The sequence below is a fragment of the Procambarus clarkii genome, chromosome 51 (genome assembly GCF_040958095.1).
Source record: "Procambarus clarkii isolate CNS0578487 chromosome 51, FALCON_Pclarkii_2.0, whole genome shotgun sequence".
NCBI lineage: Eukaryota > Metazoa > Arthropoda > Malacostraca > Decapoda > Cambaridae > Procambarus > Procambarus clarkii.
Window position 1 is genome coordinate 18371160 of NC_091200.1, and position 18813 is coordinate 18389972.

General features: G+C 37.1%; 1 protein-coding gene across 1 annotated transcript in view; it reads right to left on the minus strand.

Annotated features, from left to right (window-relative positions):
• LOC123774551 (HEAT repeat-containing protein 5B) overlaps positions 1–18813 on the minus strand; it is a 45545-nt gene continuing 26732 nt past the window's right edge. The window contains 12 exon segments of the mRNA XM_045768903.2: positions 1–4231; positions 4412–4557; positions 6834–7044; positions 8575–8726; positions 10479–10715; positions 11103–11277; positions 12418–12530; positions 13303–13424; positions 13884–14046; positions 16240–16518; positions 17565–17757; positions 18381–18529. Of these exon segments, the coding sequence (XP_045624859.2) occupies positions 4058–4231; positions 4412–4557; positions 6834–7044; positions 8575–8726; positions 10479–10715; positions 11103–11277; positions 12418–12530; positions 13303–13424; positions 13884–14046; positions 16240–16518; positions 17565–17757; positions 18381–18529 (2114 nt within the window). The 3' untranslated portion in view covers positions 1–4057.

Here is an 18813-nt window from a genome sequence, read left to right on the forward strand (position 1 = left end):
GTAATGAACTAAGGTTTATTGCTAGTCTCAAACGTCACACAAATTAAATGCTATTTTATCATTAATAATGTTTAAATATTTATTTGCGTACAAAATGGGCTGCCACACCTAAATAACAGTACACTGCCACACTTAATAACTTGTCAAGGTAATATCACATTGCTTTTCCACTGGTTCATATTTTGGAACTCTAAACTCATAACAATAGAGAATGGTGGCAGGAATGGGGAACAGCTAAATATGGTCCTTGGGCAATCAAATATCTTTGTCAAAATACTTGAGATTACCTTAAAATTGTATCAATACTTAGCATGCCTTAAAGACGTGTAGGCAGATTATATGGCATTAATGCAAATAAAAATTATCTAATTTTTCTCTTGTCCTTAATTGAATATTATAAAATATTCTTACTAGTAAATTTGTGTAAATTTTTTGAAAACTTCATTGATTTGTACTAATTGGGACGGAAGAAGGTATGAATTATCAAGCTTTTACCCCCCTTGAAAATCTTTAGCATACCCGATCATGAACATAAAATTAAAAGCAAATAATAATGCAGTTGTTTTACACACTAAATTCTAAAAACTTTGCCGCTGCACGTTTAGAATTATGACATGACAAAAATTAAATTAACTGGATTTTGTACAAATTATTGAAAATTATAAAAAAAAACTGGCAAATATGGTGGACTAAATCAAATCAAATCTCAACACAAACTTAGTACAGTACAGTGTACTATCATGACATTCCTTGCCCTTAATACACACAATTAAGAGAAAATAAAAGGAATAATAAACCAGCTTTGAAGGTGATGAAATGTTTCTTTCTGGTAGTCCCAGTGCTCGCTTTTTGCTTGATCCCTGTAGTTTGTTCTAATCAAACAAGATTGGAATAAATAACAGCAGAGATTGTTTCAATCTGTGTTATATCGGCTGCAAAGTTCAGTTTGGCCTACAAAGACCAGAATGCCCTCCCCCCTCATGCAAGGTGCAGAATGACATTTCACTGGGAAAACATGCAGAAAAGTCAGCAAAGCTTTACAGACAACTGGAAGCAAGAGCCAGCCAAAACACTCCCTTAATAAAGGAATCTCAGACGAAAGGCAGAAGAGATTAACAAGATTAACAGTCTCCGTGGCGTAGTGGTAAGACGCTCACCTGGCGTGGGGAGGAATTGAGCAGGGCAAACCACACTTGCCTGGGAACAAAGAAATGCAGATCCAATACCTCCAGTTCTGGGGCTGAGGTGTCCATTTGAGCACAAAGCTGTAAACGCTGAAACCAGGCAAACCTTGCCCGTAAAGTGACAGCTGCCCGAAATTCCTCTACTTCAGAAGCAGAAACAGAGAGGAATCATAATTCAAGATCATAAGAGTCATCAACCCAACAGGTAGCATGGCAGAGGCAGAAAGTAATCACCATGAAGTAAAGGTGACCAACATCCTTCACACTTGCAGTGGGTGAGAGTGGGCTCAATGGGCCATTCTTTATGCATAAATGACCTTGCCTGAGACCTATTGGGGAATAGAAGGGCCATGTGATCCCAGGCACAGGGGACACTTGCCAAAATAAGAACCACAAGCTGCCTTACTATCTGTGATGCAAAATGGTGCCTGCAGCGTGCCGTATAAGCAAACCACTCGTGCCTAGTATGCATCCTACACAACATAATGAATGCCCCCAACTGGCCTAAACAGAGATCAGAAGACATGTAAGGCACTCCACCCTGGTGGCCTGGCATAGGAAGGATGAACCTCTGAACACCCCAGAGAAGGAACTCTTGTAAGTGCAAGAGCAATGTTCACAAACACAGGGAAGTATCTACTGGATGTATGCAGTTTGAAGCACAAAAAAGTCCACACAACAAAACTGGAAACATGCTCATGAAGCAAATAATATAATGGAATGATATATTTACCCCCCCAAAAAAGCCCTCACATGACGTCCTAGGATGGCCTGTACTTAGTTTAGAAGCAATGATACTTGCTGCAAGGTGATGCGACAAAGTAGGGCTACTGCATTGGTGTTGTCTACACAGCGAAAGAACTGATTTGACAGCTGGTGCTAAACCAAGTCACCTAGTGGCAGCATTCGGTACTAATGGGTTCTAGCTATTTCTTTTGTATTGTTTGGATAGTGGTGTTTTCATGGCTTTTGAGTCTTGTGACTCTAGCAGTTGTGTGTAAAGCTTTGCCGACTTTCTGGTGCTGTGCCAGTGATATGGCGGAATATCATTTGCTCTCTGCGCCTTGTGTGAGGGGACCAGGTTCTGGCGCTGGTTCCTGGTAGGCTAAGCAGAAATCATGCGACCGATATGACACGTACATTGGAGCAATCTCAGTGAGATAGCTACAGGAAGCCTCTAGGGCTCCCCAATAAAAAGACTACTGGTACTGTAATTAGTATTACAAATCTTATATTTCTTTGTGGAATGATTAAAGACATGAATAAATGTGATTGCCAAATCAATGGAGTTTTCACTAAATAAAACAAGAATAAAATATACACTATGGTCTTTGGTTATGTAATTAGATATACCTGTGTTTATGCACCATCCATGGGATGCAATCCTCGAGTGCGTCTGAGGGAAGATTGCATACCCAATTTAAAAAAAGCCTTCTCAAGCTCTATCAATACACATACAATATATATATATGTATATACAGAAAACCTTAGGCTAATTTACAAAATAAAAAGCACATTAAAAATATGAATCTGTTAAAAGTGCAGCCTATTGTACACTATTTCACACCAAATAGTTTTGGAAATCCAATGCTTCTTGGCAAAAACTGAGACTTTATAGTTAAGAATGTTATTTTTTCATTTTAGGGCTGTTGTAGTTAGCTTCTCGTGCACTGTGATAAATCATCACACTAAACCTGTCCAGTCACTTTAAGTGCAATACTTTTATTTTTCAGTTGCTTAAGGATATCTTTTAAATTCAATTCACACCAAAAGCTTCATTACAGATGACTGATTTTCTACATAAAACTTTTTTTGTCATATAACTTAAATTTTCAGATGTGTTTAACCAATTTTTTATTATCGAGACAACTTGCTAAAAAAGTAAAATCATCTTAACTCTGCTTGCTTTATATATTTGTAATCATAGTTTTGCATACCAAACTAATTATATTCTCAGCTATCCACATCTACATGATAGTGGCTTCAAATTTACTGTATCATAACGTATGCAGAATATAACGGCACCATTGAGTGTGTGAAGATACTAACTTATCCATGCATGTATTAATTGCTATTTTTTTCATGCAGCAAAGAAAAAATCTTAATTTTGATACAAGACTACTTACATTTACATAAGTACAGGTAGTTGTAAATGTGTTACTGCTAGAAATGCCATCTATTTGAAGAGTATCATTTGCATGCTTTTGGAGAACACTTGTTAACTACATGTTACTAGCCCAAATGCAGCTTAAGAGCTTGAAATGTTAGTAAATGCAGCCCTTGGCTGATGACCTAACAACAGAATTGCCTACGCCAGTCCCCTCTAACTTTTTCTATACCCATTATGCTCACATGAAATCTTTCTCACTTGCAATATTTTATCCACTCTCCATACTAATAATTGCTTACCCTTTGTTTTAGCCCCTTGTACTTTACCCTTGTGTATTTCCCTTACAATTCTGTTATTTAATCATTTTTTGTCTTTTTCATGCAAATATTTGCAAACAAATACTATTTGTTTTGAGGAACTAAGATCTACAAATGGGTGCTCAACAATATGTACAGCAATGGAAGAACCAGCAAGATATTTTTTATATATCCTAAACATTTTCTAAATTTTTAGTCTGGGTGTCTTACACAGAACCGTCTAGAAAAATTTTCATTAACATAACCTTTTCATTCACACAATCACTATGAAATTCTACTTCCATACTACATACAATCTGATCGTAAAGCCTCTTTAAAATTTAATATTGATTAGATCACTTCTCAGTACTGACTGAAACAGTATACTCCAAATGAGGGTAATTTAACAATTTGTTATTGGACACACATTTTGACTTGTACCTAACATGTATAACCAAAAAAAAAATCTAAATCTTGGAAGCAAAATTAGAAAAATCAGTCTTTAACTTTATAGTTGGCTGATGTATTGAATCCTGCACCATTGAGCTGTCAACCTTGTTCCTCGCTTCCTGTTGACCTCGTAATGCACTCTCCAGTCTCAGACGCAACTCTGGTTTGCTTGTTAAAACCGTACGAAACTCCTGAAAGCATAATTATTTAATGCATGACTACTTAAAAAGTAGTGAATAAGGGATGATTATCAATGGCTTAATCGATATAAATAGATTGTGGAAAATTATATGCAAGGCCAATGATGAGCAAGCTATAAAGAAGTGTCATTCAATAGTGTACAAGTCATAATATCAAACAAGCACTCATACCTGAGGATATTGTGGTCCAATTTTCTGAAGTCTCGCAAGAGCATACTGATGAACCTGACGAGTTGGTTGATTAACACTACTTAGGCGATTAGTGTCTTGTAAAGCTCCAACCATGACCCCAACCAGTACTCCAACAAGCTCATTTCCTGAAAGAATTGAGACCCCTCATAATTCAACTAAGAACATTCACAAAACATACTGTACTGTACTTATTTTAGAGGGAAGTACTGGAACTCATAATAAGTTTAGGAAAATTTGCATAAACCAATTTTCTTCATAATTCACAGTCTTAGGTCATAAATTTTGTTCTGTTGTACTTTTAATAGCTAAAATAACGTTAGCAACATAAGCGGTAAACTCTAGTCTAACTGCATAAGGGTCACTGTAGTACTGTCGTGTTCGCTTCTCAATTCTCAATCGAGAATTCCGGGTTCAAATCCTGGTTGGGAAAGAAATAGTTTGCCACATTTCTTATCGCCTAATATCCTTGTTCACCTAGCAGTAAACAGGTACCCAGGAGTTAGTCGGTTTGTTGTAGGGTTGCATCCTGGGGGAAAGGGCGGGGTCAGTAATTCAACCTTGGAGGGGAACCTTGACATAAGCCTAATGTGAATAAATACACTCTGGCTTCCTGTCCCCAGATACAATGAATAATTATAATGAATTCAACAGTCAACTCTTGTCTGCTACGTTCTTCACACCTATACAGACAGCTACAGATACACACTGCAACCTCCATATAATGGATCACATTGCCTCACCAGCTTTTCCCTCCCAAATTCGGATTTCTACAGAAAAAAATCTGAATTCCAGACAGGGGACATGGTAAAATTTACATCATCAATTCATTACTTAATTTCCATCACTAGATTTTTTTCTATTTTTGGTAATCATACTCTTTTTATAAATTGTACACACTAGCTTAAGTTATATTTTTTCAGTTATCGACATGCTATGAGGGTTCGTCTTGACAGTTTTCCTTGTATGAGTGCAGACCAACCTCTCAATATTAAAGCATTTTGCACTTACTTTTTTTCTTATATAACATTATTTGCAAAGAAGCCATGTTGTGTGGCAAGAGTAGTATTGATACATTAGACAAGAGTAAGAGGAGCTTCCTTACCAAGGACAATAAGGCTGAGTTATTAGTAAAATGTGATCATGATTGGGAAGGTCAGCAGAGGGCAGCATAGTATGGTATTGATATAGTACTAGTAATGTTTTTAACATAAGGGGAAGGAAACTATCAGGAGAAAGTACCAAGCTATTGTGACTTGGAAGGGATCAGAAAAAATATTTGGGATTGGACAGGGAAAAGGAATTTTATTAATTTTTTTTGACAACAGGGGAAAAAAGGGAGAAACAGATCAAAATATGTGAATAAAACAAAGTGACAAAATCATTGCAACTTTTTAACCATTATAATTTGGATGAAGCTGTTTACCAGTGATTTGCACAACATTGTAGTCTGAACCTTGTTGTTAGTGGTGCACAGTCTATAGATGAAAGAATGGCCTTTACCATGGACACTGAGTATTTCCAGGCCAATTCATGGTGACTGCAGAAGTTTAACATGTTATGACAGTACTAAAACTGCAGTTAGCTTCCACTGCGTTATCAAGACCAGCCCTCCGTTTCAAAAAGTTAAGGGAAAAGATCAATTTTTATTATTATTATTATTTATATGCATACAAAACCATTATTTATATATCATTTACATGTCTGAAACATGTACAGTATTATATAATTCACAATAATAAAAATAATAAAAATTTAGTAAATCCTTCTTGGTAATGATTTTTGGCAAGAGCTGAGCCAGAGGCTTTTGGAGGTCTACCTGCACATTTGCAAAAAGTTTTCTAATAAAGTGCTCTCGTCTTCAGTGTCAGTGTGTGGATCTTGGCTGCCTTTCTATCGAAAACCTTTCAACATGATGCTTATCTGGCAGCTGTGGTGTAAGGGTGACCTCTTCTGTCTTCAGGTCTTGTGCCTTGGGCTTGACCTCAGACTGTCAGTTGGCAGGAAACCAAATTGGAGAACTCAAAAAGCAAGTTGTGAGAGTAAATGAAATGTACCTTCCCGAGCAAACTTGCCTAGTTGCTCCAGCTTCTATCTTCATATGGCTAATTTTCATTGAATTTTGCTCAGTCAGTATACAGTAGCTGTATCACCTTTAATTCTGCCTAGTGTGGTAATAAAATATTATACATTCCAGCACCTAAAATGTTTAAAAATGTTATTACTACAGTACTAATTTATATCTTGGAATGTATACTATTTTCTTCCACAAGATGCTTAATAAAACATGTGGAAGGAGTCGGAGAGCACACATTAAACTTGATTCAGCAATTGATTATTACAGAACCTACCTGAATGTTCATACAAATTATCGACACACTGACAAAAATATGTGTAAGCTTACTGTGTTCTGGTAAAGTTCTTGGTATCAGAAGTTCCATAGCACTCAAACTCTCTGTGATAAGCTGTAGCTCTGCTTGGCTTGACACATTACTATGTGCCTCATGTAAGTATTCCAAGATGCGTGGTGCCAGGGCATGTATATAGGGTGTTGATATTTCACTATCAGTGTGGCTGAAGATAGATTCCAGAGTCTGAATGCACTGGATACGTACCTATGAAATTGAAACCCATAATGCTTAATTTAACAAGAGATAAATGTATTGTAACTATGTACAGTATCCAATACAGTACTGTATCATTATTTTACACACAAACCAATGCAAGCAAAAGCCTCTCTACATTACAATTTCTATGCTCAGGTATTTTCTTTAGTTTTTATCAACTACAGTACAAAATTTTAGTTCAGAAGATAAAAGGGTTACCGTTTCTGACTGACCCTGCCGTATTTGAGAAAATCAACTGTTTAATCAAATTTTAGATTTTCAGCTGTACAAGTATGATTATAGCCTGTCATATCATGCCTAACAAAATTATTCTACAACTGTATTATATATGTACTGAATTGTATATATATACTGTATATATAATTTCTTTCTAAACTGGTTTATTCCAATTAATATATTATATATAGACGCTCATCTTCACCTGCATTAACACTTTCGCCCGGGCATGACGCAGCATTGCGTCATCCGTTTACTGTCGGTAATACCGGGGATGATGCAGCATTGCGTCATCCACTTTAAATAATCGCCAAAAATCAGGTTTTTATCCAATTTTTTGGGGACTGGTTTTAAAATGTGCGCCGATGTCTTCCCATTTTCTTTGTTGAGCCTCGTGGCCCTCAGGTGGCTTGGCACATGCCGTGGGCCCATTGTTTTCGCTCCACTGTTGTGACCAATGTCGCCTCCCCTCGCATCTCAAACGTGTGAACATTTCGGCTATTTTCCGTGGCTATATTTCTTACTGCGGCTTTAGAAACTATCTACCCTTACTCCACGATGGATAGTGATCATGAACAAGGCCCTTCTAGGAAGAAAATTGCGAAAGAAAGGCTTGAAAAGGGAGGGAATTGGGAGTGTAGCTGGAAGGCGTCTGAGCGCTCGCTCGCGGCTAACGCGTGGCCCGTCTTCAACTCGTCGGCGGTTGGAGCGTGACCAGGTTTTATATTTTATATGCTAATGTTCCTCTAGAGAATTCTATTGCGAACCCATTGAGACCAAAATGAAAGACCTAGGACAAAAATTGAGGTGACCAGAGTGAAAACATTTTATCGCGTTCGCGCGCTCCTGGGTAACTCGTTTGCACTTTCTCTGTTTGCTGCGGGTAATTAGCCGGGCTTTTGGAGTTTATATGCATTTAGTGCTGTAGAGAATTCTATTGCGAACACAATGATACCAAATTTAATCTCGTAGGACGAGAATTAAGGTGACAAAGTTGGAGAGTATACACTTTTCAGAATTTACGCGCGCTCCTGTGACACCCTGGGTCCCATATCGCACTATTGAGGGGTGGCGTGCGGGGTGAGCGAAAGTGTTAATGACCTAAAACAACAGTGTACTGTACAGTATATTATTTCCATTACATATTAATAAAGCAATTGTACTATACTCAATTATATTATATTATATTATAGTAAGTGGAGAATTATATTTCCCGTCTCAAATTTATAATCTCTGATAATTTATTATATCAATAATAACAATGAATAAAGAAATACATGCAATGAAAATTTTTAAACTTACATCAAGCTGTGGATGTTGTGTGGCCATTTTGAACAAGTTAATTGCAGGATACTGTAGATTGTGAGGTCTGCTGACAGAAGGTGGAGCATGAAGGATCAACTGGGCAATGCCTCGAAGGACTACTACTTCATCTGTTACACGCTCGTCTTCGCCTGCATCAACGACCCAAAACAACAGTGTACTGAACAGTATATTATTTCTATTACAGTATTACTAAAGTAAATTCCCAAACTGAGATTTTGTAAATTTGATTAAATTTAATTAACAAAAAATCTAATTCTGACACTTGACTATTTGACCAACCAAGAAACTATGTATAGTATTAAGAAATACAGTGCCACAACAATGAACATCAGTGGCACTGCTCCCAAAACATATTTTTTTTAGATATATACAAGAGTTGTTACATTCTTGTACAGCCACTAGTACGCGTAGCGTTTCGGGCAAGTCCTTAATTCCTATGGTCCCTGGAATACGATCCCCTGCCGCGAAGAATCGTTTTTTTTTTTTCATCCAAGTACACATTTTACTGTTGCGTTAAACAGAGGCTACAGTTAAGGAATTGCGCCCAGTAAATCCTCCCCGGCCAGGATACGAACCCATGACATAGCGCTCGCGGAACGCCAGGCGAGTGTCTTACCACTACACCACGGAGACTATATCAGGACTTGTACAGTACAGAATCTCATTTGAAAATAGCTACTCCAAAAAACTTTAAGAGAATGGCAGCATATTATTTAACAATATATTGAGAACAGTATCATACTTTACTGTCATGCCAGTAAAATGGGGTTACACAAAAGTTGGAGATACCTTAAATGTAAAAAAACTAAGGGGGGGGGGGTACCCTAGTACCCTCCTAGTTTGTCTCTTGTCTCCCCTCTTTATCTCCATATATCTATTTCCCTCAATCTCTATCCATGTCTCTCTATGGAAGGAGAGAGTAGACATACTACTAGTATCTCTATTGATAGAGATGTAACAAGACACGTGTGTCTGTGTCTATATCTGTCTCTCCTACAATATTACTAACAACCCAGTAAGAGCAAGTGTCAATATGACTTTTATAATAATAATGACATTCATACAGAATATAACAGTTCCCCTTTTCGAGTCTGTGGGCCAACCTTCAGTTTTCTCTAGGAGGGGAAGGAAGCAGTGAATTGAATTTACGTGTTCTATGGGACAACGGCCTTACTTTGAATAACAGGAAATGTCTGTTAATTTTCCTGAGATCAGTGAGTAACGGAGTATAAAAATTTCTATAAAAAAAAAATTACATTTTTTTCTGATTATTTGGCTGGCAGTGCCACTAATGATTGTAGGGGACCAGAATTTTACCCTGGCACACTGTTCTCTTTTGAAGTCTGGTGCCCCCCTATGCTGTCCTGTACCCCAGAACATTCCAGCTGCAAATATGGGCAAGACTAACCCCAAGTGTCTGGCTTCCAACTTTGGACAGACAATTAAACAGACATTGGCATTCACTCATGGTATAGATTAGTAATCTAGAACCCTTACAAATTAATGAAAGTGTCATGAATATGTTTTCAAAGACTAGACACTAAACAATTTAATTTTGATTCTAATGGCATGTCCAGCAAGTGATGAAGAACAAAGTCAGTTATTGACAGGACAAAAGGAATAAATTACAAGTTTGAGTTTGTATATACCCAGTTAGAGAGAGAAAACCCAGAATTAGCTTGTTTAAGGTGACCTGCAGTCTGGGATTAGGCAATGTTCATAGCCTATAGCAGTTACCAATCCAGTTACTAACCATACACAAGTGTGTCTAACCTGAGTGAGTGCTAATGGCATCTCCTAGTATCTTCCTTAATTAATTTTATCCTAAAATTATTTCTTATTGCAAATATTAAATATTTCTATTAAAAACTTTCACTTACAAGTTTTGCTAAGATCAATAATGTTAGCCAAAGCTGACTGAAGGAGATTGCACCACTGGTCCTTAGATCTGGGATCACGGGCATAAGAATGCCGAGCCAGTGTAGCCAAAGCATCCAAGACTTTGGTCATGAGGGCAGGAGTATTCTGGAGACTGTGGCTGGGACGCGACTTGCTACCACATTCTCGTAACACACCCGTAAGCAGATATAAAATGGTTGGTAGGATGGCAACTCCACCTAGCAGAGGGCAACATCAATAATATACAAGTGTGATATTTTGCATGGGGGGTTAGCATCAAGTTCTACATCAGAAGTAATTCAGTGCTTAAAATTTATACTGATGATGGAAGAATAACAACATTTGAATTATTTAGTAAACTATTCTAAATAAGGCTAAATATTTGGAAAATACATCAGTAATGTACATATTCAATTTATTTACACTTTCATCAAACTCTTTATTTTTGTCTCCAATTCATTTAAATGATGAACATGCACCATGTCAAGAAGGTGTACAAAATAGGTCTGAAGGAGATTTAACATGCTACACCTTATAAATTAAGTGATAATTATAAATACTGATTAATTCCGCTAAAAAAAAAAAAAAAACTTGCAAGAGCTTACCAGCTGGAGAGCATAAATTAGGTAAGGTTGTTAAGAGAGTAACAGTGGAAGACAAGAGGGCCTCAAGCTGATGAGTCTTGGCATGATGTCGAGGAGGAGCAAGCAAGGAGGGTGCTGAGGCCACCACCTGGGGTGCCAGACGTGGCTTGTGCCGGACTAAGGTACACAGACATACCTGTAACAAGGCCATTATCAAAAGAATATTATACAAAAATTGTAAAATGGAAACAGATTACAAAATATTCAAAACTTTTGATGTTTATTCCTATCAGTTAAATTATTAAACAATAAACTGTAGAAAGTCTGCATTAAACATCAATACGCTGTATACAAAACTATGCAAATGACTTTATAGATAGTAGGCTACAGTAATTACTATACAATATCTATAATTTTGCAGTGTGATTGTCATACAATGACAGAGTGAGACGAGTCTTCTCTCATATACAGTATGTGTTTTTTGAGCTAAATAATTTGTTAAAGTAAACAGTAGTTTAATATAAATAATGACCACACTACATGAATAAATTTTGTATAGGTTTGACTAAACTCCACTCATAGAAGTTGCTTTGCCTTCTTATCAGCTATTAAAGCATTCATTACATGTCATCCTAAAACTGCACAGTATTAGTATTATGCCTTTGCTTAAACATTTTCTCTGAGAAGCTGCAAAGTTAATCCCCTCACAACATACCTGCATGTCCAAAAAAGTAGTGAAGTGAACACTATTTACACAGCCGCCAGTGATCTAAAACACTTATGATAAAACTGAGCTGCTTCTTATTAAGCAGTGTTATCTAAGGTCAAATATTTACTTTAAATTATTTCCCAGCTATGATCTCTCAGTTGCTACCTTCAGTAGTGTCCTGTTCTTACCAAGAACAAGAGCAAGTACCATACAATCAAGACAGGTCAACTTTTCAACCTAATACAGTAAAATGAGGATTTTTCCAACATTCAGCCTGTAACGGCTTTTTGAAGATTCATTCATCTACATTCAAAACCTCTGGAAATGTTACTCAGTGTTAAAGAGACCACCATGAAGTGCTGGTCTCTGAAATAGTGCTGAAGTGCTGGTTGGCCCACCTGGTTGAAACCCCCGACCATCTCCAGATATTAGCACTTAAGAACGTCAAGACATCTGGGTAGTGCTTATCGCGTATTTCTCTAAACTTTTCCCACCACTGCACTGGGCTAGTCAAGTCCAAGTTTTTATTTAATGTTCAACATGGATGAATAAACACATCTTAGTAATGAGTAATTAATATTCAAACCATGAAATCCTCTGCAGTAATCAAATAAAAATATTGCCTACCTGCAGAGCAGTAAATACCAATGACTGTGCTGTATTGATCTCTCCAGACTCCTTGCCCTCACCCAGAAGGTCTGCTTCACAGCCTTCACACTCCTGATTGGCTGGTTTTTCCTCTGCAAATAAATTCAGGAAAGCATTTAAGACTTACACCTGCTACATGACACTGATCACCTAGCGATACCTGTACTTACAAATGCAAGAACTCCGTTTATTAATTTTTTAGTACTCTATATCAAACATATCACACCATACCAATAGTTATCATCAATGTGTATGTTAAGTTGACCAATGTAAGAAATGTCTTTAGAAATCTGAATAAGGAGTCATTCAGGATCTTGTGTAGCATATATGTCAGATTAATACCATACTGGAAGTTGTCACATCAGCATGAAGCCCTTATATTGAGAAACCCAAAATGAAGTTAGAGAAAGTTCAGAGGTATGCCACCAGACTAGACCCCAGTCAAGGGAGACGAGACATGATTACTACATACTGTACAAAATTCTCAGGGTAGATAACTTAACATGGGGGGTTCGCAAACAAGGAGACAGGTGAAAATTAATTACTCAAATAAGAAAAGGCATTAGAAGAATTTGTTCGGTGTCAATAGTGAAAAATGATCAGTGATAGGAAATAAAGTGGAGCACACAGACTCCATACACAGCTTCAAAATTAGATATGAGAGAGTCCAATAGGTTTGGGATCCTGCAAACCAGTCTAATTGAAAGTTGAGAGGGGTGACCAGACAGCTGAACATTGACCGCAGCTAGCACAATTTGACAAGTACGTGTGCACGCGCGCGCGCACACACACACACACACATGCATACACCACACCTCTACACACAATACACACACACTATGTATGGATCACGTGAATCTTTACCTTTATGTTTTTTCTTCTTCCTTTTCTCCTCATCTAAAGCTTGCTGTGCTGCTTTAACCACTAGTGAGACTACAGTAACAGCTGACTGGTGCACATCAGTGTGGTCAGAGCTTAAAACTTGTCTGCAAATAAAAAAAACAGCCTTTATAAACACACCTAACACTAAATTACTAACAAAAACAACACTGCCTAACGTGAATGAATAAGTGCCTGAATGGACAGATGAGCATGCAGGCACTACTCACTAATGGTCACAGGAACACTCCTTATCAGTATTTATTTAACAAAATTTTTATTTAGGTAAAGTACATAAACTTTAAATTTTACCATCATACTTGCAAACAAAGGTTACAGTACTGAAATAGCTGGTTGCTTTGAATGACCAAAAATGGCCCTTATTTAAATTATAGCTAAAATTATTTCTTCTAGAGTAATTATTTTATCTCCAAAAGCATCCATAGTGTATTTAACATAACTGGCTGCTGTAGTACTACTGTAGTTGCTTCTCCCAATACTTCAACTGGATTCCAGGAGGGTTTAAGTTTGAGTTAAAAAGCAGCAATTTTTTTAGTTGTAGTTACCTATGCATTACTGTTGCAATTTCTGTAGTGAGGCTAGTATTAGGACCAACAACTTTTGCTGGCCAGGGTGAAGACAAGAGTGTTTCTAGGGATCGTAGACACACCACACTCCGCTCGGGGTCATCACTATGTAGCGGACTGCAAAGCCACTCTAAACATATTCCTGCAAGATGCAAATAAATATCTAGCTTCAAAAATACAACTTGTGAGTTATAATTTTTATTCTTGTTAAGAGCCATTTTAACTATTTCATTTATAAGCAGAAATGATGAACAAACCATTCCTTAACTCTCTGGCTGCATATTCTCATTTGACTGCATCATTTTGGGTCAAATTTATATTTCTCAGCAGGTCTCCTTGATTCCTCCCAGAGTCAGGACTAGAATCCACCCAGAACACTGCTCGCATGCCAAGTTCTTGTCAACCTTTTGCCTACTGCGACAAGGAACTTTTCAAATTGTCTAATCATGTAGTTGGGGTTGATAGTGATGAGGTTATCTCAATCCACCAACACATCCACCAGTGACCCCTAGCTGTATGACAATTGAATATAAGCAAACCAATTAATACCCACTACATGAGATCATTGGATCAAAATGGCTTACTCAGTACACCAACCCCACAAACTATTGCAACAGCATTTGCAAGATCCAGAAACCCTTATTTTTTGCTTGGCATCCACTTACTTCACACCTAGCTATGCTGAAGCAGATTCAATTGAGACAGTCCTCTGTGAAAGGGGTACCATGCTTTTCCTTAATAGTGTGCTGGCCTGGCATTTGCCTGGCTCTGATTATAGCTATGAACTTCAGCTTTATTTCAGTGTTATCTTCACTGGCACCAACTGCCAAAGGCTGACAGCCCTCAGAGTTATCTTCTTTGAGATTATACAGTACTGAAACTGACTCTTGTGTGTGCAGTTTACAGGGATGTTCATCAGTGTTATTTGAACCAGATGGCCACCTTTATTTTCTCTGGCATGCCTCATGTTGGGTATGGGATCACTTTCACTTACGAGAGAGATTTGGGTTGGGTGAACTCTGGTCCTCAATGTTTTTGCCCCTTTCTCATGAAACTGCTTAAAACACTGCCCCTCATTTATAGGCACCAAACTGAACCAAAAGGTAACCCACTAATGTAATGTTGACATGCACTTTCGAGTCATTAGTGAACCACACACAAAAGCCAGAGCTTCTAATGCTGATGAACGCTCGAGGCAGACGGTTAAAAGCAACATTTGGGAAACCCTAGGAAACCACAAAAAGTATACCTTCAACAGGCTTTCTGAAAAGACTGCAGACGTCCCTCTACTTCAATGTCACTAGGACTTACCACACAAGGGCTGACAAGACCAATAAATACAGACATTAAGATCCATGAATCACACACTGCTCCAGTCAGGGCCCAGCAATGAATTTTTTGTACACACGTTTTGGCCACTTTTTTCCAGGAGGAATTGTGAAGGGAAGAGAGTTGGCAGCAATCAGCAGCTGAAAAGATTGTGCCAGCTGCTTCCTGCAGCCCTCTTTTTATTCCTTAAAACAATCAACTCAACCATGTCATCATAAATGAACTAAGATAATTATATAAACAAAGTTTCATAATGTTGACCAAACCACACACTAGATGATGAAGAGACGACGACATTTTGGTCCGTCCTGAACCATTATCAAGTCAATTGTGAAACATTATCAAAGTTTCATAATGTTGGGAGTTAAAAATAACAAATTTGTATAACAATTAAGGGAGTTCTAGTCACCATGTGCTTAAAGTAGCTATACTTCAAGAGCTCGGTAGTCCCCTCTTTTTGTGGACTAATTGCGTTCAAAAGAGGACATTCTTTTTGCTCGTAGAGTATTTTCTTTACGGCATACATGCTAATATATATAACAGGCTTCAATATGTTTTGGTGCTCCAGACATCAGATTTTACACGATTTATATAGACAACATGATATAGAGGTTAATTCTTGTGAAATATGTTTTTGAGAAAGGTTGGATGGTGGTATAAGAAGAACAGTGTTTTTGGTGTCACTGCCAAATGGCAGCATGTACTAGGATTTTTTTAAATGTATCAAGCTTATCAAATGAATGTCTACTTTTACAATGTACATTATAGTTTTTCTATGGAGGTGGGGAAATGAATATCAGCACTAAAGGAGAATTTAGCAACAAGTATCAACCTTCACAGTCAAATGATTAAAGTAACTTTATTCATGATTTCTAGTCAAATTTAATTGTAATGTGTACTGTTAGCCTGATAAGAGCTGTAAGAGAACCAACTCTAAGTAATTATAAAAAGAATCTAAGAAAGAAGAGACAGAGATAAAATTAAATGTGAATGAAGTGATTCCCACCTAAAAGAAGATAGAAGCGATCAGTATTGAAGCCCTCTGGGCTCTTGACTACTGTTGTTGTTGCGGTAGTGGTGTTAGGTGACACAGCCGCTACTGAAGGACTTGCATCTGACTCGTCTTTCTCATCTATTACAGCTTTATCAAAACCTCCTGCACCAAGCCAGAGGGCTGCAGCATACAGCATAGGAGGCCAGGCACTACGATAATATGGCCGTACGCCCTCGACACATTCATTTGAGTAGAAGGCTCCTCCATCATGAGGTAATTGACTTGAAAATTCTGAAAAAAAAAAAAATGTTTGGCATTTCATTTACTGACATGTCATTTTGTAGCCTGTAACTAACATTGTTAAATTTGAGAAATTTTAAATTAGTGCATCCTTAAATGATATACTTTTCTATCAAAATTATAAGGTTAATTTCTAATCACATAAAGGTCCTTGTTTACCAGTTTCTTTTCTAGTATTGATGTCATTACAAAGACATAAAAGCCAACTATAAAAAGCTATGTCAGAAAACACTTTTGATCTGTTGTGTTCCCTTGTACATTTTGTGTATAGGCAAAAAACAAAGGATAAATCATTAAGTTTACATAATTTCCCTTGTCAAATTTTATTTTTAGAATGGAAGCATAAGCTTTAAGTGTGATGATATCTGAGATATACAAGTTTAAAAGCCATTAATTCTTAAATAAAGTGCAACCAATGATTCACTCTACTAATCAGTCATGGATTATCTCCAATAGTTTATATAGAAGCAAGACCTAAACTACAGACTGATATCATGCATCCAATCAAAGTAATGAGAAAATAATCAAGTATATACCAATTGATAGAGCATCTAGAAAGTACCAAATTTTTAAAAAGACTTGATAAGATTTATGACAAGAACACCATGATATAGCAAGAGGAAGAAAGATGAGATAGACTGCCAAAAAAAATTGATATAGTGCATGAAAAAAGCTCGGCTCTTAAGCCCTGCTTGTAGCTATAGTATCCAGTGCTCTCTCAAACTTGCTCTTGGAGCTCTGAACGATAGTTGCCTCCGCCACCTCTGGTTCAAGCTCATTTCACTTAGTTTACCACTCAACCTAAGACATTAATCTGGCTATGTGTTTTAACATTCAATAGCTTCTGGGTCATTTGTATCAAAGCAAAAAAATACAAACATACACTGCTTGGTATAGACCTAATCTAAAAAAAAATAACACTGCTTGGTAATGACTTAATCTATGTACAGTATTTTAAATTTCTGGACATAAAATTATTCAATATATATACCTATTGTTAGTCAATTTAATAATACTCATGATTTACAGGCACCCACCTGGTGGTAAGGACAGAAGAGCATGATCCTTAAGAGCTGCCAACCAAGACTTGGACAGAGACATCAGCTCTGGCTGAACCAAACTCAGTAAGCTCTCTTCAGATGATTGTAACGCAGTTTCTGCCTCAGGTCTATCATCCTGTTCATCTGCCTTCTCACACCCACCTGCACCTTTCAGTGCCACTGCATATACCTGAAGAAACAATTGTACCAATTGATGATCACAAAGAAAATTGAATGATGAATTCATGTGACTGGTAATTATACATGTATTGTATTATCATTTACAGTATAGTAACTACATTCATGTGTATACTAGGAAAACTCAACTTCAGTAGGAAATGGCTAACACCTTGTCTTCAAACTAACAAAATTTAACCCCATGGAAATGAAGGCTCAAAGTAAATTGTATTTTATTATTATTACAGCAGTTGTAAATACAGTATGCAAATAGGTAATGGTACACCTGACTTTCATCACCCATGAAGGGAAGCAGTATTGTACTGCCTGGAATCACATAAGGTCATCCTCATATTCTTATTCTTTTCACATTCTTGTTCTTAATGCAATCGGGTAATGAATTGCTTCACCTATGTGACAAAACCATGTCTTCTACTTTGAGTATTTGTATGTAGTTTTCTACATACCTAAGAATATCTAGGATATAAGGAGTTATCTAAGGGATAAATCAAGACCTAATTTCTTCAGGGAAGAATGTCACCAGGGCAATATGAAAGGTAATAGTCTGGACTAAATGCAATGCACAGAATTTGTCAGACATGAAAAACTACTAAAAGAGCACTTCTCTCAACTAACCTCTGCCCATGCTTTTAATATAGCAAGTTTCTCGAGTGTGGCAGCACTTTCATTGTAAAGTCCTTTGGTATTGCCTTTATTTAATTTGGCCAGAGATGACACGAGCAGCTGGTGAACTCTGCGAAGGTCATTCAGGTCTCGAGCAACACCTAGAAAGACATGTGACACTTAAATATCCCTCAATATTTAATGAATGAAACAATTAAGTAGACTAATCTGAGAATATTACACAGAATATATTTAATAGATTACAGTATATGCAGGAATGACTGAGATTCAACTTCTTATTGCTATTTTAAATTCTGAAGAATTCTTACACCATACATATGCCAATTACCAAAACTATTAATATTTATAAATAAAATATATTATGTGCTAAACAAAGAGGCAAATGGTAAAAAAAAAAGGTAGCAGATACCACCAACCAATACTA